Source organism: Bombus affinis, chromosome 15, assembly GCF_024516045.1.
Source record: "Bombus affinis isolate iyBomAffi1 chromosome 15, iyBomAffi1.2, whole genome shotgun sequence".
Taxonomy (NCBI): domain Eukaryota; kingdom Metazoa; phylum Arthropoda; class Insecta; order Hymenoptera; family Apidae; genus Bombus; species Bombus affinis.
Genome location: NC_066358.1, coordinates 6130973 through 6151626, shown reverse-complemented (window position 1 = coordinate 6151626; position 20654 = coordinate 6130973). Strand labels below are relative to the sequence as shown.

At 35.2% G+C, this 20654-nt stretch overlaps 1 protein-coding gene across 3 annotated transcripts; it reads right to left on the bottom strand.

The window, feature by feature from the left end:
• Nucleotides 1-40: 40 nt before the first annotated feature.
• On the bottom strand, nt 41-19605 carry LOC126924729 (E3 ubiquitin-protein ligase HUWE1-like). Of its 3 annotated transcripts, none has more exons than XM_050739517.1 (42): nt 18663-19605; nt 17279-17359; nt 16958-17176; nt 16595-16834; nt 16448-16510; nt 16153-16368; nt 15772-16043; nt 15391-15667; nt 14678-15310; nt 14323-14592; nt 12959-14161; nt 12591-12877; nt 11634-11994; nt 8650-11561; nt 8367-8502; nt 8041-8146; nt 7669-7956; nt 7421-7595; nt 7133-7271; nt 6934-7060; nt 6692-6841; nt 6460-6606; nt 6197-6382; nt 5925-6102; nt 5586-5849; nt 5192-5420; nt 4925-5105; nt 4461-4827; nt 4135-4311; nt 3427-4042; nt 3173-3342; nt 2918-3099; nt 2774-2833; nt 2559-2680; nt 2236-2473; nt 1850-2125; nt 1363-1551; nt 1086-1273; nt 861-994; nt 604-769; nt 328-518; nt 41-239 (listed from the first exon to the last, which is right to left on the bottom strand). In XM_050739517.1, exons 2-42 carry the CDS (start codon nt 17321-17323, stop codon nt 137-139), a joined length of 12483 nt encoding a protein of 4160 aa, XP_050595474.1. In that variant the 5' UTR covers nt 17324-17359; nt 18663-19605; the 3' UTR covers nt 41-136. The 3 variants fall into 3 exon arrangements, with proteins under 3 accessions (XP_050595474.1, XP_050595475.1, XP_050595476.1); XM_050739518.1 differs by having other exon boundaries at nt 8367-8487; XM_050739519.1 differs by having other exon boundaries at nt 7421-7565; nt 18663-19604.
• Between the last annotated feature and the right edge of the window lie 1049 nt (nt 19606-20654).

Here is a 20654-nt window from a genome sequence, read left to right as displayed (position 1 = left end):
TCAATATTTTAATCATTTTTCTCATTTGTTGTTCATTTGGTTGTTTTTTTTCTATATTTCTTATATCTTTTTGTTTTGTCTTCGCTCTTAGATTTTCGTGCAAAATCACGCAAAATTTGCTCAACTTTGCAGAAATTTAGGCGAAACCGAATCCTTCGCTGCATTCGTGGATCGCTTTCAATAAATTCGTGCGAAGTTTGTCGTACGTTTCGTAAACGGGTAGATCTAGCTGATTGAAACTAAAAACGATAATATGAGAAATTAAGTTCAAGGTACGAAAGAATTTAAAAGAAAGATAAAATAGGAAAGATATTAATGTTAATTTACCATGTGTGTGCTGACGGAAGCCTATCTGTGGATCTATCCTCTCGATGAATTTGGAACTTTTGTATACCATTCATTCCTTCTAAAGCAGCAAAACCTTGTAACGGAACCTTCGAAGTTCCGGTGACGAATTGCAAAAATTTAGCTCTATCTGCTTGATCGAAACCTCGTAATGCTCGCCAGAACCATTGAATCTAAATTTCAAATAAACATATTTATTACTTTAACATCAGATTAAAAGAATACTTTTTAGATAAAAATAACTTGCTAAATACTTACTTGTAAGGAATTTGCATTATATTTATGATATTCAGTATTAGCTTTAAGGTCCTCGATATCTACATTGGGTAATCCACTAATTAACAATTCAAGTTCCTGTTCATTGAATATAGAGATCAGTCGTTTTGGAATAATATCGTAAAAACCTTCTAGGAACGCGTTTAATCTATAAGTAAATAAGAAATATTGTATATAATACGAATCTTTTTGATGCATAGAAAAGTTAAAATATTGAAATTAATCTTTATTTCACTTACTGTTTCCGTATTGCTCCAGTCATTTTCATTTGACATACAAGCCGAATGTACTCTAATTTTGTTTCTTCAGTAACTACGATATTACGACCGTTTGGTATTAAATCACGTACATCATTCACACCGAATTCGTTTACCTAGAAATGTGAATTGTGAAATTACGCACATTACGATTGTATTTGCCATATCACAATACAATAATGTAAGTAAATAAAAAATGGAATTTACCTCTGTAGAGAAGGTTAATTCGTATCCAAGATCAGCAATGTTGTGCTCTGTGAGATATACGAGTCCTTTGTAAAAACTATAATCCTCACTTTCCATATCTGTGTGTTTCACAAGTATTCCCAAAATGTGTTTGTAAAAACTGCGCGTGAAGTAACATTCTAATAGTTTGTTGTCATAAATTGCTTTAGCTGTAATAATAATCATAAATATTAATTATTTTCGTCATTCTTGTCGTTGAAAAAATAACGTTATTGAAAATATAAAAGAGTAAACTCACCGATAACTCGACCGACAAATTTATAATAACATAAATGATTAGGGTTGCAATGCGAGGAGGAATTTATCATGTATGTAACTCGATCTCCAGGACTTACGGTGAACAGAGCGTACATAGGATTAAAGATTTCTCTAGAGATAATAACGTACCACTCTCTAAGCAATCCTCCAGCGTCTTGTCCTTCTTCGCCTAAAATAGAATTGTTGTGAAATAACATTTCGTATAATGTTCATTTAAATGCAGGTTTTTATAAATGCAAGAAAAAAAAATAAAACTTAAATAGAGATACACATTATTCTCTAAATATTATAAAAAATACCTTTGAATATTTTGTACATTTTTACATATTATGTATATATCGCGCATGTATCTTGAAGGTGACTCAACTCAAACAAATTTTTAAAGAAAATAATTATTTTAGAGCTCATAGAAATATAGATTTGGATAGGCATCTGCAGTCTAGCAATGATCATTATACATTATTTACCTTCAAAGACGATGTAAAATCGGTTCTTCCATTCATCGGCATTACGCCTATGAAGCTCACGGAACGAATCTTCGAATACATTATTCCTGCGAACATGCACTGCCAGTTCTTCCCTACGAATACCTTCATCCATTCGTTCTAATTCTGTTCGGAAGTATCGTCTTTTAACGTCGAAATCAAGAACCCTTGTGTGATCCACTAACACAGAGAATGGTCCATCTGCTAAATGCGTCGTCGTTTGACGGAGAATTTGATTTAGAACGGTTCTGTGCGTCTCTGCAATAAAAATACAAAGAGTATGAGTAATATAGTATTATTATCATATTTATTCTATTATTATTACTATTATTATTATTAGTATCATTATTATTATTATTATATTATACCCGCAAATTTAAGGAACTTGAGTTGATCCGGTGGTAGCGTCTTCTGTGATGTAGGTTGTATATCCCAGGAAGTGTTAATAGTAGCTTCCGATTGAGACGTGCCTTCGTTGTCTGAGTAGATTGGAGAAACAGGTGTTAAGTCAGGAACAACCTCGCGAGTCTCTGTATTTGTACTTAGGTGACGATCGCGAGAAGTACTTGATGATGAATGTACTAGGAAAAATGCTTCTACGGCGGGCTATAGGATATAATACATAATGTATAATAAACTGTCTAAAGGAATATATGTATAAAGCAACATATAGAAAGTATAGATATTTTACCTGTAGTACTAAGACTGCATGTTGATCCGGAGTATACTCCAATTCTAATAAACAAGCGCTAAGTGTCTCCCACAGATGATCTAATACTAAGCTTTCACTTAATAATGGAAGCTTGTCTTCACCTACAAAATTTGACATCATAAAGTTAGTTAGATAACTATGGAAACTAACACAGCTCCTTGTTATATTTGTGAATATATAAAACAGTAAATTACCTGACTCTGAAGCTTGGTTAGTATTTCCAGTATCTACAGAACTTTCGGAACTTTGATTGGCTGAAAAAAAATATTAAAAATGAATTCGATAATTTTGTTACAATGATAATATTTCAGTAATAAAAATAGGATTCTTAAACATACATGTTTTCTTATTGTTCGCTAAACGTACTGCTTCCCTTATTTGTACAATCACTTTAAGTATTCTTAAGAAGAATGCCTGACTAGAAGTTTTGCTAACGAGAGCAGCCATGGATGGTAACTGAAGATCACTGCCAGCTTTAACTTTACTTGGTGCAGTTATAACTACATTCTCGTTGGTAAACCTGTAATAAATTATCACAATGTTAAAATATATATCGATATAAATAAAAAAGGAAGATAATTCGAAATACATACCTGTCTAAGAGAACCCAACGAGAACCGCCACTACTAGTTGAAGGTTGTTCTTCGATAGAATTTCGTCTGAGTTCACGATTCAAAACTTTTAACTCCATCAATAAATCTTTGATGTGCTCACAGACAACATTAGCCAATTCCATAGCACCTTCCAAGAGTAATTTCAATATCTGTGAAGAAATTATTCAAAACTAAATATATAATACATACTATAACGCATGAATAAATAAGATAGAATTTAATAAGGATATTACCAATTGTCTAGTAGGATCAGGACAATGAGACAAATTAAGCAATAAAGCTGTTGCATCTTCGAGTCCTTCCTCGGAACAACTTTTGCTTGTCAATACTTGTACAGCCAATTTCAGATGTTCTTCCGGCGCAGCGACGCTTTGTTCTTTGTTCACATCTGTTCTCTTGTTTTTATTTCCTTCCTGTCTACGATACGGATTCACTTCCGTTAATCCGATCGAAATTAGAGACAGCAATTTCAACACTTTGTCCGTCAGCTGGCTGCTACGTTTAATGACCGACCAGTTTAACATCGAAATTAATTGGCCAAAAGCGGAGGATTCAAAGGTAGTTGTATTATGTTCGGAATCATTTCCTAAGTTTGAGTTTGAATGAGATCTTGCAACAGATTTTCCTTTCTTCGAGGCACATGAGTCAAGTTTCAGCAGCATATCCCAAAAATCTGGTTGATCGCTTTTCCCAGGTTTCGATGTAGACTTACTTTTCGAACCGGTTTCTTCTTTATTACTTGAGTCTTTTTCTTTGTTACTTTCTTTCTCATCTGATTCTTTAGACTTAATTGGCACAAAATAGCCAGGAAAACCTTTAGCCAACGATATTAATAACTCTAACGTATGTCTGAAAAAATATAAGCATTACATTATAAAAAAATGTAAACATTTTATAAATAATCAATGATTACTAATCATTAAGGGATTTAATTAAGTTACCTGCATACTGTAGGTGCTGCTTGTGGATGAATAGCGATACTACTGCCTTGCCTTTCTGACTTTTTGCCACCATGCCTGACAATGTGGAAAACGTTTGCTCTGCATCCAAGTGCAGCATCAATACTAATATTCAACCATGACTGCGCACTGCTTCTTTGGTCAAATATTTTGGGGGCACTAAAAGAAATTTGAGATTAGAAGATTCGACACACTTAAACATAGGGTAACATGCTTTAGAGGGTTTATAAATATTTCTACAGATTATACAAATTTTATAAAAATATTAATATTATAAAAATCATTTATAAAGAATAAAAATGTCCTACCAGTAATCGTGGTGCATCATGGGCACTAAGCTTTTCCTCCTGAACTTTCCACCAAAATCCATGGCTATATCTTTATTTTCATCGTTACTTCTTTCCATGATACTTAGTAAGGCTCTAACTACCCATTCCCTTGTGCTACCATGATAGCAAAGATTCCTGATAACTCTATGAAGCCTTAATGTATTAATTTTTGGTTCATCTACAAACAGTAATACCAATACGCAAGCCATTGACTCATGATCCAACAATTGTCTGCCTCTGAGTCGTAGACCGGCTCCGTGATGCGTTATAGGGTCACCATGTGACCATGGCTGCCATCCTCTTTGTGCTACTGTGTGAATCGCATAACGCGTACCTCCACCTCTACCTATTATTTTGTTTCGCGTTCAATTAGTTCTTCTAATTAAGTTTTTCAAATATAAATAAGAAAGGGAAATTGTTAATGAATAATAATTATTATTTACCTCTACCAGAATTCCGTAATATACTGGACAAGGCAGCATTTCCTTGGCTAACGTGATTAAGGAATCGATCTTGCATTATGTGTCTATTTCGAGCTTCCCATTCTCTTCGAAGGTTCTGAGCCTCTTGGGCTAGATCTGGCGGAAGAACTGATATTTGCGATTCTTCCATATCAGTCAAAATCTGTAAATATAAAAAAATTAGAATATTCAAATATTATACATAAAAGTATTCTAATAAAATAGGGGTAAAAACAATTATTTACTGACCGCTTGTCGAAGGGAAGGTTGCAAATTTTGGAAGAATGCAGCTGCATCAACTGGATCTTCTGGATTAGCGCTTGCAGCTGCATGTCGTTGTTGTTCCAAACGTTGTTGCGCGAGAACTTCTTCTTGGATCGCTGGAGGTAAAGCTGCTAAGAATTCCGGATTAACTTCAACCGGACCTGTTAATTCTTCAACTACAGTTGCCTGCGCTCGTTGTCGAATTCGTTGAAGCCTACAAAAATTTCAAGTTACAAACATTACAGATTTCAAGACCGAATGTTAAGTTATCTATTCGAATATATTTAATAATATATAAAATATTACTCTTTTTATATCTATATATCTACTGTACAGATACTTTTATTTCTCACTTTCATTAAATCTAGTATATAGATACCTAAGTTGCTCAGCGATAACTTCATCGCGCATATCTTCTGGTAACGCGGCTAAGAAAGAAGGATCTACGCCATCGGGTAATTGTTGTTCTTGAGACTGTTGGTTTGGTTGTTGTCGTTGCTGCGATTGTTCTTGGGACTGTTGTGGTTCTTGCTGTTGTTGTTGTTGTTGTTGTTGTGGAGGTAATTGTTGCTGTTGTTCTGATGTTCCTGAATTAACATTTTCTGATGCAGAAGTGGTAGGTCCTTGATTGAGTATGTTCGCACTATATCAGAAAAGAAAATAAATTTTTTACAAACATCTTTCTGACTTGATACGAATACAAAATAAAGCTGTTTACTTTCGTTCGACATTCGATTGACTGTCGTCGGTAAGGATTCTTATCCATTCAGACGAGTCACTTTCTCTCAGTAAGTCTTCGTTAGGTTCCTGACTGAAATCGACAACTATGGATGTGTTGGGTCGACTAGTAGATGTTTCATTAGTATTAGGTCCTTCAACAGTACGTTCAGATTGTCCTGTAATAAAAATCATTTATATTGTTAAAAAAACTCTTGTATCCGAGAAGGAAATGATTAGTCTATAAAATGAATCTCAAATAAATTAAATTACTTAGTCTGCTTGCTTCAGATGCGCAAGGCCCAAGCACGGAATCCACTATACTTTCGGCAAGTTCTAAAGTTGGATTTCTATTGCTCATTCGAGGATCTCTGGGTTCTGCTGGTTGTTCTTCCGGTGGTGGAGGCGGAGGTCGTTCTTCATCTTCTTGTATTGTTGCATCCATTTCACCAGTCACATCTAATAGTCAATATTTAATGTATAATATGCAGTCTTATTGCAAAATTTAACTAACTAGAAATGTATGAAAATTATACCGATTATATCTTCATCGAGAGCACGTTCTAATCGTGTCGTTTCTACGCAAGTTTCAAATCTAGGAACAAAATTATTCGTATCTTCCCTTTGTGATGTTGATGCAGTTGATATTTGTTCATCCATGGATATTATAGCGGAAGAACCAGCTAAAAAAATATTATTGAAAATAAACATATATTATATAAGCTATTTGTAAAATACAATTAAAATGATTAGTTACAATTAACGTACATTCTGTATTATTTAAATGATCCTTCCCATCTTTGTTATCCTTTTCATTCTTTTTCTCAGAAGCATATTGCATTTTACGTCTTTCTCGTCGCTCTCCCAATTCTGCGTTCCTGCGTTTTTCCAGTTCAGGAATTAATTTATGTACAACACCTGTAAGACAATTACAGTTTATTTTATCAAGTTTCATCTTTCATAAAAAAAAAAATTAAATTTACGAATTTCTTTCCAATCTTGCTACTTACCAACACAACAATCCGTCTGAGAATCTCCATCTAATAATTTGCTTTCTTCGATCCACCAATGTAAAGCAGTAGGAGTATTATTCACAGTGGTTGCAAGACTAGACCCGAAAAGATAGCCAGATTGATCCTAAAATAATTTTTATAAATGAAGAAACATCTAGAATAAATTAATACCATTTAACAATCACAATCTACGAACCACAAAGTCTATTTGTTCATCTTCTTGGTTTGTCAATATTCCAACACCATCCATTACAACAACACGAGTATCCCGAAAACTGGAAGCCAGAACCTGACTGGCAGATAATGGAATCGCTTGTGCAGCCGGGCCTAACAATCTATAATTACAAATATAATATTATTGCATACTTTTATAGATGAAACCAGTTTTTCTTTTCATATAAACTTTATGTTCTGTGTTTTAATTTCATTTTTACGTAAAATTCATCTGAATATATTTAATACAATTAAGCTCGAATTAATTTACCTTTGTAATATTACTGGTGGATTTGGATTTCGTGGATTTGGTAATTGAAGATACTGATATCTCCGTGGTCGTACAGCTCTCTGACCTCTTGTATTAGTAGCGTCCAAACCGCTTTGTGGTATTAGCAACGAATGAGAATTAATACCTGCACAAATAAACAAAAATTCCATATTACCTATTTAATCATTCTATACAACTTTTTTGTTATCGTTATTAAAAATCATTATATATTGTGATTTTATGCTCACCACTACTTTCAGAAATTGAAGGAGGATTTTCAAATAAACCCAAAGGAAGAGGAAACGTTGTACTCCATGGAAGACTAGATCGTGGTGTGACCGTAGTCGAAGAGTTCACGTTGTCCTGATTATCGATATTATGTCGAATCATTACAACACTACTACCGTCACGATCCGCCGATGGAATCATTCTGAATACACCACTTTCCCCTACGTCCTCGTAAAATTCAATTCCATCTTCCTCGTAATTTGAGGACCCTTCTTCTTCCTCCTCTTCTTCTTCCTCGTTTTCTTCTCCTGATAAACAACGTTTTAATATTTATTCATACAGTCCAATCGAAGAAAAGTTTCCATTACGTATATAAAAGATGATAAAATTACCATCATCCTCTTCTTCTTCCTCTTCATCCTCATCATCCTGTACTTCATCTTCGTTATCGTCAGATGGGTTGCTATCTGAGTCTGAATCGGAACTCATCAAATCCTCCTAGAAAATATAATTGTATTCCCATAAAATAAAAATCTTATAAAATACTTAATTTATATGTTATTACATATTATTGTACTTAAAAAAATATTCAGAAATCACTATGTTCTATACTTTTTATTTTGCAAGACAAAATTTAATAAACATCTTATTTTTTATTTCAAAAGTAATTTTATTAGAAAGATGAACTTTTCAAAATAGATATAGGTTGAACTCCTACCGTAGCATCCCGTGTTGGATCGAAGTCGGCTTCCCCGTCTCGTATCGCAAGGCTCTCCTCGTCAATGTCCATTGGCCTGTGCGGTCGGGAAGACTGATCTTCCGTCACGCCCGGGCCATCCCTGGAAAATAGTACACTATTTGATTATAAGTACAGTAGCTTATATGAACTTAAAATTATGTATTGTATAAAAATACACACACACGCGCGCGTACACACACAGTTTACGTTAATATTTCATAGAAATAATTTCACAAAAATGAAAAACATTATATATGATTACCTTTCAAGAAGCTGATCCATAATATCTTCTAAAGCAGCTTCGTCCTCGTGCACTTGGCTTTCTGAGGTGGGCTCCAGACTCTCTGCAGTAACAGATATATCATGTTCCGTATTCTCTACGTCCTCGTTTGTTTCCTCTCCAACAGCATGTGTTGCTTCCGATGTTGTAGTCCCTGTTTGTTCTCCAATAGGCTCCTCTTGAACTGTTCTACCTTTTGGTTTGGAAAATTTGCTATTGACAGTTCCTGGCATTGGTTGATTTATGATTCTTGAAAGTGTTTCCAAAGGTTTCAAAGCTGCATTGATCGTAGCAGCCATATTTGGACTTGAGAGATCCAAACTGTGTGGAATCTTTGCCAAGTCAGTGATTATTCCTTTTCTCAGCATAATTCTCACAATATAGTTGACATTGTTATACTGGTGCATCTTCAAGGAGGTCCTCAACTGATTGTAGGAAGTTGGTGGGCAACTATCAATCATTGTAGAAATCAAACCAACCAATAATTGAAGCTGTGCATGCTTCTCATTGCTTTCAGGAAGAGCTAGGGTTCTTGTTAGAGCTGCTTTCACTTCAGTCACTAAAGTAGTTTGAACGTCTGGGGAATGATTGCAGGAGGCAATAGCAGCTATCAACATCCTTGCCATACTACTGCACTGTTTGTCAGTTGAATTCTCTGGTGACATTGGTAGAAGCTTGTCAAGAAGAAAAGCAAGAGCTGTTGTGTATTCAGGTACCATTTCACTTTGTCCTGCTCGATACACATGCTCTGTGATTAAGCTTGCAACTGCACTGTATGAACGAACAGTTTCTGCAAGTATCTTTAGAATAGCAGATTTTGTCAGCAAAGGTTTTTCTGCCTCTTCTGGTTCCACTTTACTGTTATTACTGCTGTCTGAATAAATCTTCATTGGTATTATTTGAGAGACTTGATCCTCATCGTCAATCGTATCATTTGGTGTCGTTGCGTTATTTCTGAGAACATCTCGTCGAGAAGATGAACTTGCTGCATTGGAGTAGGTTAGCTTCTTCTCTGGACTCCTCGTTGGTGTAGAGGACTTTTCATCAGAAACAACTGGCATAGGTTTTATAAGAGCATTCAGAAGATCCTTCACAACGGATATCGAGGCTTTCTCCACCATTGGCATCACTGATGAATGACTTGGTGGAAGAGCTTTTACAATCAATCTAGTGTCGTCATCTTCTTTCCCTAATAAACGGATGTCAACTCTTAAAATGTTTTCACAAACCTCTCTATAAACTTCTGGATTGCGGCAGACGGCACTGTTGATCTGACGTGTCATAAACAAAATTTCTTTACATGCTGGAGGAATATTGCCTTGAGTGCGACTACGAATTACTTTCTCCATGGCTAGCCGAAGAGTACATGGTTCCTCTAAAGCATGTCTTATTAAGAGGGTACTCAAAGTTATGCAACCAATGAAACTGCTTGCCTGAGACATTTCTAGAAGGAGTCTCACACCACCTTCTCGAACAAATATTTCGGCGTTCTCGTAATCTCTTGTAAGTCGCAGACATACTTTCATAGATGCATGCAAAGCATCGCGATCCACTGGAATAGCCATCAGTCTTACACAGGCACGTATAATGCTTGGCGCCATGCTAGGATCTAATCCTTGCAGTACTGTATTCCGTTTGTCTTCCACTCGATTTTCATCAGTGTCCATAGTCGAATCAGAACCAGAACCACCGCCCTCGTTTCCAGTATGCAATTTAAAGCCCATCGTAATGGGTCTTCTGTTACCGCTCTCTTCATTAACTTGAGTCATGCAAGAAAAGTTTATCACATATCTTCGCCTGTTACATGTTACTCTAGTGCTAGATTCGCCAGCCCAGTATGCATCATTAATTATTCGATTATTCACTGGTGAATATAAATTCCATTTTCCTGTGCTCAGATCAAACCACTTCCACATTCTAGTTGTTACCTTGTACATCAATTCTTTCCTCTTTGTTAGTACTGCCACTTTCTCTAACCGCTCGATCAGTAACAACAAAGGTGCAAGCCATTTCCTAGTTTTCGCAGATGATGCATCCTTATTACCTTCTTTAACAATCTTACTTTTACTCGCTGTTAGTGGACCCTCGCTCACCACTAGCAAACGTACAAGTTTGTTCAAAATAGCATACTCTTCCACGATCTGAGCGCAGGGTACACGCATTTCTTGGAATGTTGCCTCGAAGAACATCGTATACAGGTAAATACGTCCTGTAACTTTGTTAGCTTCTTTACATTCCACTAATTTCACTCCAGCGTTCGGATCGTTGCTCTCAGCAACTTCTATCAAATAATCTACTAGACTACCAATTTCTTTCATGAGTTGTCGTAACATATTATCACGCCATTCATCTCCATTTCTTTTAGCGATAGCGACTAGCAAATCGCATATTCTGTATACAGTATCAGGCATGAGATCTAGTAAATTCAAGCACTGACTTAAGGCGTTCTGTGTGAATTTGTCTATGCTCTCTGTAATAGTGGTAGTCTCGCGCGCAGTAGATTCTTCTGCGCTGAAAACTTTTCGCGTTTCCGTCGTTTCTCCAAGCGACATCGCTATCGCGTGCATTATCTGATCATCGTCTACCAATTCCAAATCCATTATCAGGTCTTGTCCACTTACATCACCTGTTGGCACATCTGATCTACGTAAGGTAGCAGGATTACTTAGCAAGTAATCAGTGGCTTGTTCAACTGTCAAAGTATGAAGCAAAGCTTCTATGCAATGAGCTCTACTGAAGCCCATGTCCATCAGCTGTCTGAGATGCTCTGGATTTACATCAGCTTCTGGTTCATCTCTACGATCAGATATTGCTCCACCTCTTCCAATTCCACTAGTTCCACTGGTGCTACCACTAATAGCTGCTTCGCTGTTTTCTTCTTTCTCAGCGTGTTCCTATAAAATGATAGTGTTAAATAATCGTGGTATTTTGATTTAGTATTGCGCAAATATTTAAAATATATGTACCTTAATGATCTGTTCACTTCGTAGAATATGTCGTAAAATAGATAATATAAGTTCTGTCATGTGAACTCCATAATTTTTCAAGGGTTTTTTTCCCCACATTAGCATCACTGCCTCAAAAGCTTCCTTGTGAATATCCGTGAGGTATTTTATAGGATCAAATGTTTCATACACCTTGTATATTCCAGTGCATTTTGAAGAAACAACGTATGGTGAATCAAGGAGTGTTTTAGGGTTCACCATTTTTTCTAAGATCATCAGCCATCCATCTAAGAATTCTCCAGTACAATCAGGCAAATTCGGGTGTTCTAATCCCTCAGACAATGGAAACTGTCCTCCTCCAGATAATACCCAATGAAAAGCACTAAAAATATACAAAAATATCGAGTGATTTAAAGCTGCTTTTTATATAAACTTATACAAAGTATTCAACGAAATGATGTGCACGAGTTTTCAAATACTTCCGATAATGTTGCACCAAAATATTTCAAACAAAAGTTGATCTGTTTTGAATCAGCTGCAAATTGCAATATTTAAAATGTGTCAAAAAGTGTTTCTTCCTATAAAATATCAAGGTCAGCTTCACTGTTTTAAATGAGATGATGTATTTTTGATTTCATAGCATTGTAGTACATAGTAATACACAGACATAGTAACTCATGTCAAAAGGAGTTCAGTGACTTACAATACTATCACCTTCAGATAACCTTGAGTTCAGAAATCTTAGATTTATTAATTCATAGGAACATTAACATGTGAAATTTGGGTTAAAAGGACATTATCAGATCTTGATTTTTTATAGACAGAAGCATTTTTTGGCAATTTTAAGTATTTCAATTTGTAGCTAATTCAAAATAGATCAACTTTTGGTTGAAACATTTTTTTGTTACATTATCAAAAGTGTTTAAAAAATCGCACTGAATACCACATATTAAAGATTCTGAAGATAAATTTACTTACGCAAAGAATGCGTTTTGTCCGCCTAGTTTGACGAACTTTTGAAGCATCAGATGAAATGGATAACCTTTTTCGTCAAATAGTGCAGGAGACACGAAACTCAGAGTGCACATCAAAAAAGTCACTTGAAGTTTTGGTACAGTTGATGGTGGTAATTTGTCCCATGATAATCCACGAATTAATACGCAATTTAAAGCAGTTGCTACACTTCTAGATGCTTGTGAGGGAAGAGCTGGTATTGGAGGCACTTGTTGTCCTCTACGTTGTCTGATTGGGGAGCCCATACAAAGCTGAATAAATTTTAGCAATTATTAAATACGAGAATGCAAATTATACAAAATTCAAAAATTTAAATGTTAGGTTTTATGTACCTTTACAAGTATGGCAAAGAGTTCTGCCAATGCTCTGCCCATTTTGGATGTAAGTCCCAGCAAGTGCTTAGGGTATGTGATTCGATGAGAGTTTGGAGATATTCTTCCTGTAGTGACACTTGGTTTCTCATCCACTTCCATAGGTACAGGAGGTGGGTCCGTACTTAAAGCTTCCATGGCTGTAGTCATTCCATTACTTCCCATATCCGAGGAGGCACCACCAGACCAACCGCTACTTTCGCCCTCGTTCGTTGGTTCAGGACGTATTAATTTATCCATATCTTCTTTCCCAAAGTCACAGCCAGCTGGGATAAAATCTTCCGTGGTGAGAGCTAATAACGCTGTGCTTTCCCAAATCAGAGCTGTATATAGCTCCGACAGACCTTTCAAAACAGTCAGACCAAGCTCTGAGCCCCAGTGATTCATAGCCAAGTTTCTGATTTCGCTCTGGCTAGTGCGACATACTTGCGCAAACATTATTATGTATCCGTAAGCCGCATTCATAGCATGAAGTAAAGGCGTTGCCGTATCACTGGTAAAGGCTGTTTCCAGATTCGGAGCATTGACAAGCTCATGTAACAAAACAGATCCTCCTGGAGCTTCCATATAATTGTACAATGGTTTCAATAGATTCAGAACTTCGTTTAACTGGGACAAACCAGTTTTAAGAACAAGCGGCTCATGTGCGAGATTTAAAATACTTTTACAAACTGTTGCTACAGCTTGCGCTGTTTGCGCAACCGAATGATCGACAGGAAGATTGGGTAGTCCCAGGATTGATAATAGTGGCACCAGGCCTTTTTGTGCAACGAACTCTCTGCAGTGATCGTCCGTCGAATTGTTACTTAAAATAGCGTCAACGAATTTTGTAACATTCTGTATGTATTCCATCAAAGCTATTGGAGTCTTCTCCCTGGGTTGAGGTGGTGGAACTGGTTGAGCAGTGGACGACGAACACTGTTCTTCGCGTTGTGGGTGAGAACTTGTACTGGCTTCTTCTTCATCTTCTTCTTCTTCGTCGCTACTACTTCCACTTCCACCGCCTCCCCCTCCGCCAGAATCTCCAACTCCAACTCCAACCGACTGTCCAGAAGATTGACGATTACCAGGAGTCGTATTCGATTGGGAATTGTCGAATTTATCTTCAGCTTGTAAGCATATATAACGAGGATCACAACCCAATACGCAAAGTTCTTCTAGTAGCTATACACACAAAAAAATTAAATATTATCGATATAAATATTATATACATAATGTAGCATTATTATAATTCACATCATATTAATTTGCCGATTCTAAATTTAATAAATATTATGCAAAGTATATTTGAAGAATACATTACATGAAAGAGAAACACGTAATACCTTTATAACAGCAGCAATTGCGTCAACTTTCAAACTTGGCTGATGTCTCATTAACTCATCCATTGCGTTACCTAAATTCGAAGCTGTATCACCCAAAGGATCTGTGCTTCGACGTCGATTCATCGCAGGCAGATAAAGTGGAGACAATAATACTTTAAACAAGCGTTCGAAAGGACGTCGCTTTACAAACGATTCCAGACCACGTTGATTCAAACACAAAGCACTAAACACATTAGGCAGTGATCCCAGTACTTCTCTACTAGCAGGAATCTGTACACAATATTAAAATATTGATAAACATTTTAGTAATATATTGTACTATATATTACCTAAAACAAATGATCAGTTTAATTACCTCTTTAATTAATAAAGCATGTAATACGAGATCAGTTAATCCATTATCTTGCAAGGATGATAATAAAGATGGTTCTTGGAAAACATATACTGTTACAGCATCCGTTGCAATAAGGAACAGAGAAGGACCATAATATTCTGAATTACTGATAATATGTCTTAAAGAAGAAGGTAAAGTACCCTCCATAACGTGTCGAATACTATCAGAGAATGTGGGATCTTGGATAATTTTCTTAATAAAATTTAACAACGCCTTCAGAAGTGTAACTCGCTGTGGCAGGCAAGTTTTTCCGGTCTTTCCAGCCGAATAATCTGGCATTTGTTCGTTTTTATCGTCAGTTTTGGAACTCATATTTTCATCTTCTGAAAATTCCATGGGATTTGACGATTCCTCGCGTTCATCATACGCACGTGAAGACGTAGAATTTTCATCGCGATCCATGGACCTTTCACGAGTGGCTTGTGAATTATCCTGGTAATGTATTGGCTCTATTTCAAAAGGTTGTTCCTTCCTACAAACATTCACTTCCATATCGAGTCGATTAATAAAACTCGCTAAACCACCATGAGCTTGGAATCCTTGCATGTCTATATTCGTTATTAAATCTATAACGCGAACTGCCCTTGTTACGAACTGTAAAAAAGAAAATAGATAATTGAATTCAAAAGTTTTATGCAATTAGATATACAATAAAAATTATAGAAAAATCTTACCGTTAGATGTTCAAACTCGCTACCAGGCCAATTCATAATTTTTAACAAGCTTTCCATCATCCCACAACTAACAAGAGCTTCGCAACCCGCTTCGTAACTCGAAAGATGATAAAGAAAGCTAAACAATGCTGTTGCAAGCGATAAAGGGAACGGTTGTCCTTCAGATTGTGGAGAAATCAGTGTTGAAATACACGTGCGAATTAATACGGGGAAAAATCCGTGATATGAGTTAGCTCCAGTAACGTCGATTATCATATTTAGCCTTGAACTAGGTTTTCTGAAAAATAATTGAAATTGATCGTCCAATAGGTATCGAAAGTTTCATGAGAAATGAAATAGAAAAATTATATTTGCATCAACATACGTTAAACTTTCACTTACTTTGGAAAATGTGGATTACGGTCTAAGTGAATAATACTAGTAAGAGTTCGTAGTGCGGCTGCCCGTAATTCAACAAGATGTGCGTGTGGAAGTTCCAGTAATTCAACTAATTCTTCTAAAAGCCCAGGATGCAGCAAACTATGTGCATTTTCTTCAAGTTCGCTATTATATACAAGTATGGATAATGCTTGCAGCCGAGCGTGTACACATTGCAATCGTCTTCGATAGTCAGAGAAACTGTGTGCCAGTCTTATATGTGTGAATAACGCAATCTAAAAGAGGAAAAGAAAACAATAAACTTAAATATTTATTCACTCATTAAATAATTATATACATTAAATATTAAATACCGAATTAAATATTGAAAGAAATAACATTTACCTGTCGATCTTGAGGTACGTTATTAACTTTTAATAAATCATTCATAATTTGTGCTGGTGTTTTACCCAGTTTATCCACATTTTCTATATGTATACACGTTACAAAATTTGTCTGTCCAGATTTTTTTGTACCAGTGGTTGATGTGGCATTGGTGTCTGTTGAAGGATTTTCTGCATAAAATTCAAAATGCAATGTTGTGGCACTTGTTGGAAGTGGCTGAAAAAATTATATGAAAAGATTGTAGTCCATTGGAGCATATCTTAAAGGTGGCTGTTGGTTATGGAATTTTGATTACCTTGTCTGGATACTCTTTACAACATTCTGCTAAACCAAATCCATTTTCTTTACCACCCCAACTCTAGAATGTAAAAATTACGTTTAGTATTCTTGTGAACTTGCAGTATTCTAATAAAGTGCTAATCAATCAATGCATATGCCTCACCTCTGCTAAAAGAGTAAGTCTACTTAATAAAGCTTGCCTCTTGTCACTGTTTAAACGTGCAATAAAATTGCTACGTTTACTGAACATGTAAAGAATATTTAATACACCAAGGACAACATGCATGTCACAGCTTGATAACAAAGTTACAAGATGTTCCATACTACTGTATAAATGTCGCGAGTATGAGTGTTCGATTAACAACGTTGTAAGATGGAGAACCCAGAGGAGAAGTTCTTTTGCCTATAAAAAGTGAAATAAATATGCAATAAAAACATTGATCATTCTAATCACTTTCCTAAATATTTATACACATAATAGTAAATGTTACTATGAATAATGGTTTGTAAGAAGCTTGGCAATTACTTCTCTGTTCTGAGGGAGATCACAGGCTAATTCCCATGGATTATCTGGACTTTTAGCTGCAGCTTCTTCCAAAATACTATCACTAAGATCCAATACATCGACCCAATGAAAGAGTTCACATTTACCGAAAGTCCATGCATCTATTTGCTTCAACTCCTCTAGCAATTCTGCATGGGAGCATGAGCGCAACTTGTTTATAAGCGCCTGACATTTTGCCGGCTGAAAATTTATTCATGGGTGCAACCGTTATTCAACATATTCTTCAACATTTTTTATTAGAAATATTTATTTAAAAATATATGTCATTAAAATATTACTTACTGCTTCTGATGTGTACTTTCTCAACCTATTCCGATCAATTTTCATTTTGGCGGATAAAAGGTTCCTTTAACAATTTAAATTCTGAAACAATGATTTTATAATACATTTATAAAAGATTGGTACAATTTCCATTTAATGCAAATATGATATAAAACAATGTATTAATGTACAATGACCTATTATATTTTTAAGCATAACTACTAAATTTTAATAATCATAATCAATGTCAATTGTTACACAATAAATTTTTCATCTCATCTTTTTATTGTCAATAATTTTCATTACGTCATTAATAAAAAGATCTAACTTATATAATATTTAACTCATCATATTAAATAAGGACCATAAATTTACTAATCAATAAATACAATCATATTAATAGAGTACACAAAAACAAATTTATATTTCCAAAATTAAATTTATGCTCTGCAACATATTAAATAATATTTCTTAGAATGTTAAAGTATTTCACAAATTTTTCTTGTATTGCATAAATATGATCTTTATTACGAAATTTTTATTCCGTATGAATCATAAACATTCGTTAATTCATTGAACAAACAAAATTTTATTAAAACGATAAAATAATACGAAATAAAAAAGTCATTATAATTTCTGTGTCAATTAAAAGAATTGTCCATATGGTTTTTTAAAGATAATGTAGTCACCAAAAATAGAATCATTGTCATTAATACGCGAACACCTTGGAATCAATAATTTTGTTCACCTATTATCTAACAAAAAAGTTTGCTACGAAAACGACATAACGTCACGAAAATTTGTATCGATTAAAAAATCTCGAAATAGGGAGCACAGTTTGGTTATACTGCGATATTCGATATTCGAAGCGACAATGACGTTGTAAACCTCATGATAAGTTTTGAAAACATGACAAATCGTGACAAATCGTGACAAATCGTGACAAATCGTGACAAAACGTACCATCGACATAAATAGTTATTTGTTAGAATCTATATAAGGGAATCGTATAATCGTCGATTATAAAAAAGTGAGAAAAAAAGGATCTGAGTAAACAAAGGAATCCTCTAGAAAAAAAAACGCAGAAACATCGTGGTGAAAATTTAAATGTTTTAGAGGTTTGGACCGTTAGAAGGACGATAGGAGCGAAAATAGGCTGTATTCTCGTTAAGATGCAGAGTCATCGGTTTCTAGGGCCTAACCTAACTTAAGATTCGTTCGACTAGTGCAAAATAATAACAAAGGGATAATACCTGCAAAAACATCTTAAAACAATTAGGTATAGTCTAAAATTGACAAATCATACTGACAAATGATTTAAAAGCGATAAAATAAAAAAAAACCAGAGGCATAGTAATACGCAAAAGTGGTGAAAGCAGAGATGCACTCGTGGCACGAAACTTACCTATAGATAAGCCGACAAGGATTTGATAGAGTCGTCCTTGTCGTATGGCCTTTCAATAAATTCGAGGTCGGAACGATGCGGCATCACGGCCGTGGAAAACCGTTCCCTCGGTGGTTTTTCTTAACCACCTTGATCGTCTTCGATTCCAATTATATTATTTCAGCGAAGGTCAATAAGAGACGCCGTTATTAAATTTCGTAATAAATTGGTAAGAGAAAAAAAATTGAATTCACAAGAGCGAAAAAATGTAAACCGAATGATTTGAAATGAACGAGAATCGACCAGTTTCCGTGAAGATAGGTATCGAACTAGAGAATCAAAACAAAACTTAAACGTGAATAGGAGCCGCGATCCTCTTCTATCGCTTAGCGCCAATCGGAGTACCGATCACCGCCATTTTACCGAGGCTTTTCGCGGAGGATCGTCCACCTTTCTCCTTTTTTTAACCTTCTCCTTTTTCGTGTTCCGCTTTCACGTATACGCAAGCTTCTCGAATAATCTTGACCAGAAAAGTTCACGACCTTCACGGGACACTGCACACAACACCTTGCGTAAACCACGGGTTAGAAGATTCAACGAGCAACGATTTTTATTGTACACTGAATATACACCGCACACTGGCTGCTTGTGTACGCACACTCTCGTATATATATATATCACTATAGACAAGATTCGCGGAACAAGGCAACACTGCTTAACCACTGCTAGCTGGCTCGCATCTTTCTTCCAGATATTCCTCAAAATCGTACGTTTGCATTCTCGAGCTGCGCAGTAGAAAGGTCCAGTATTTGTTATATGACGAACGAACTGTGTGTCCTACTATTTCCACTGAATTTCTCTGATTCGTTGACTGTCGATGATACTCTACGTGGTGATAGGACGCTTCGTAACTATCCGTAACTGTTCTTCATTATATGTCGACGACGACGACACATGCGTCTAGAAACGAAATTTACCGATGCGTCACAAAATTGCACAATGTGAATGGGTCTTAAGGTCATTATTAACACACCGACTCGTGGCTCCTCACTTTTAGCCAATCCCCGACAAACTTTCCATTGTACGTACATCTGATTGAACGAACGTACAAAGGATTCTCTACCTTTTGTACGCAAGCTGGACCCGTTTAATTATTCCTTTGAAACTGCGCAGTATGAAGAGCAAAAATATATGTAACAATGAACGCTTCCTTTCTTTTATAAAAGAATTGCTATGATTTTGCCCATGAATATTGGCAACGTTTTGTCAAATGTTACTACGTTTTAATTATAAGAAAAAATTTTATTCGGTCGTTTTAATTTGCTGAAAATGTGATTTGGAAGAATTTAAGTAAATTGAAAATCTACATATTATGAAATTTGCTATTTTCATATTTGGCATTTTTATGCAAATCAAATGTTTAAAAGGCATCTTTATTTTTTTACGAAAACAGCAAAATTATGATAATGATATTTTCTTTCTTTTATAGAAAATAACAAGCCTGATTAAAGTTGTAAATGTTAGTTACCGTTGTACTAAAAGTTACTACATTTTAAGAAAAATTTTTGTTCGATCATTTAAGTATACCTTAATTTGTTAAAGTCATGCATGGAGAATTAAACATTTTTTCCTTTAAAAATTTTAAATTTATACATGATTCACATATTTTAAAATATTGTATCGTGGTAATAAATGTAATTTTCATATATATCAAATGTTCATTCGATACTAAACATTTGTAGCCTACGTCTGAAATGTTTTTTAAAAGCTCCAAGATTTAGTAACTTAACAGTGATATATTCTAGTACTTTATTGATAAGTTGGTATCAGTTGGATGCACTATCTAATGTAGATAGATTTGATTTGAATCAAATCATCGATATTTTATGTAACATTGCGACATTAAATGGCATAAAATTATTTGTGGACATGAAAAGCAAGTGGGAAAGATATGAAAAGGACATTTTTTTCATTTTTTCATTTAAATATTTATATCTATGAAATTTTATAACA

Excerpts from the sequence above, each read along its gene's own strand:
- LOC126924729 (XM_050739517.1), bottom strand. The coding sequence starts at position 17,323 with ATGAAAATTGATCGGAATAGGTTGAGAAAGTACACATCAGAAGCA. Across the intron at positions 2,681-2,773 it reads TAACCAAGCTTCAGAGTCAG|GTGAAGACAAGCTTCCATTA; the intron begins GTAATTTACTGT and ends CAAATTTTGTAG. Across the intron at positions 995-1,085 it reads AATTAACCTTCTCTACAGAG|GTAAACGAATTCGGTGTGAA; the intron begins GTAAATTCCATT and ends TCACATTTCTAG.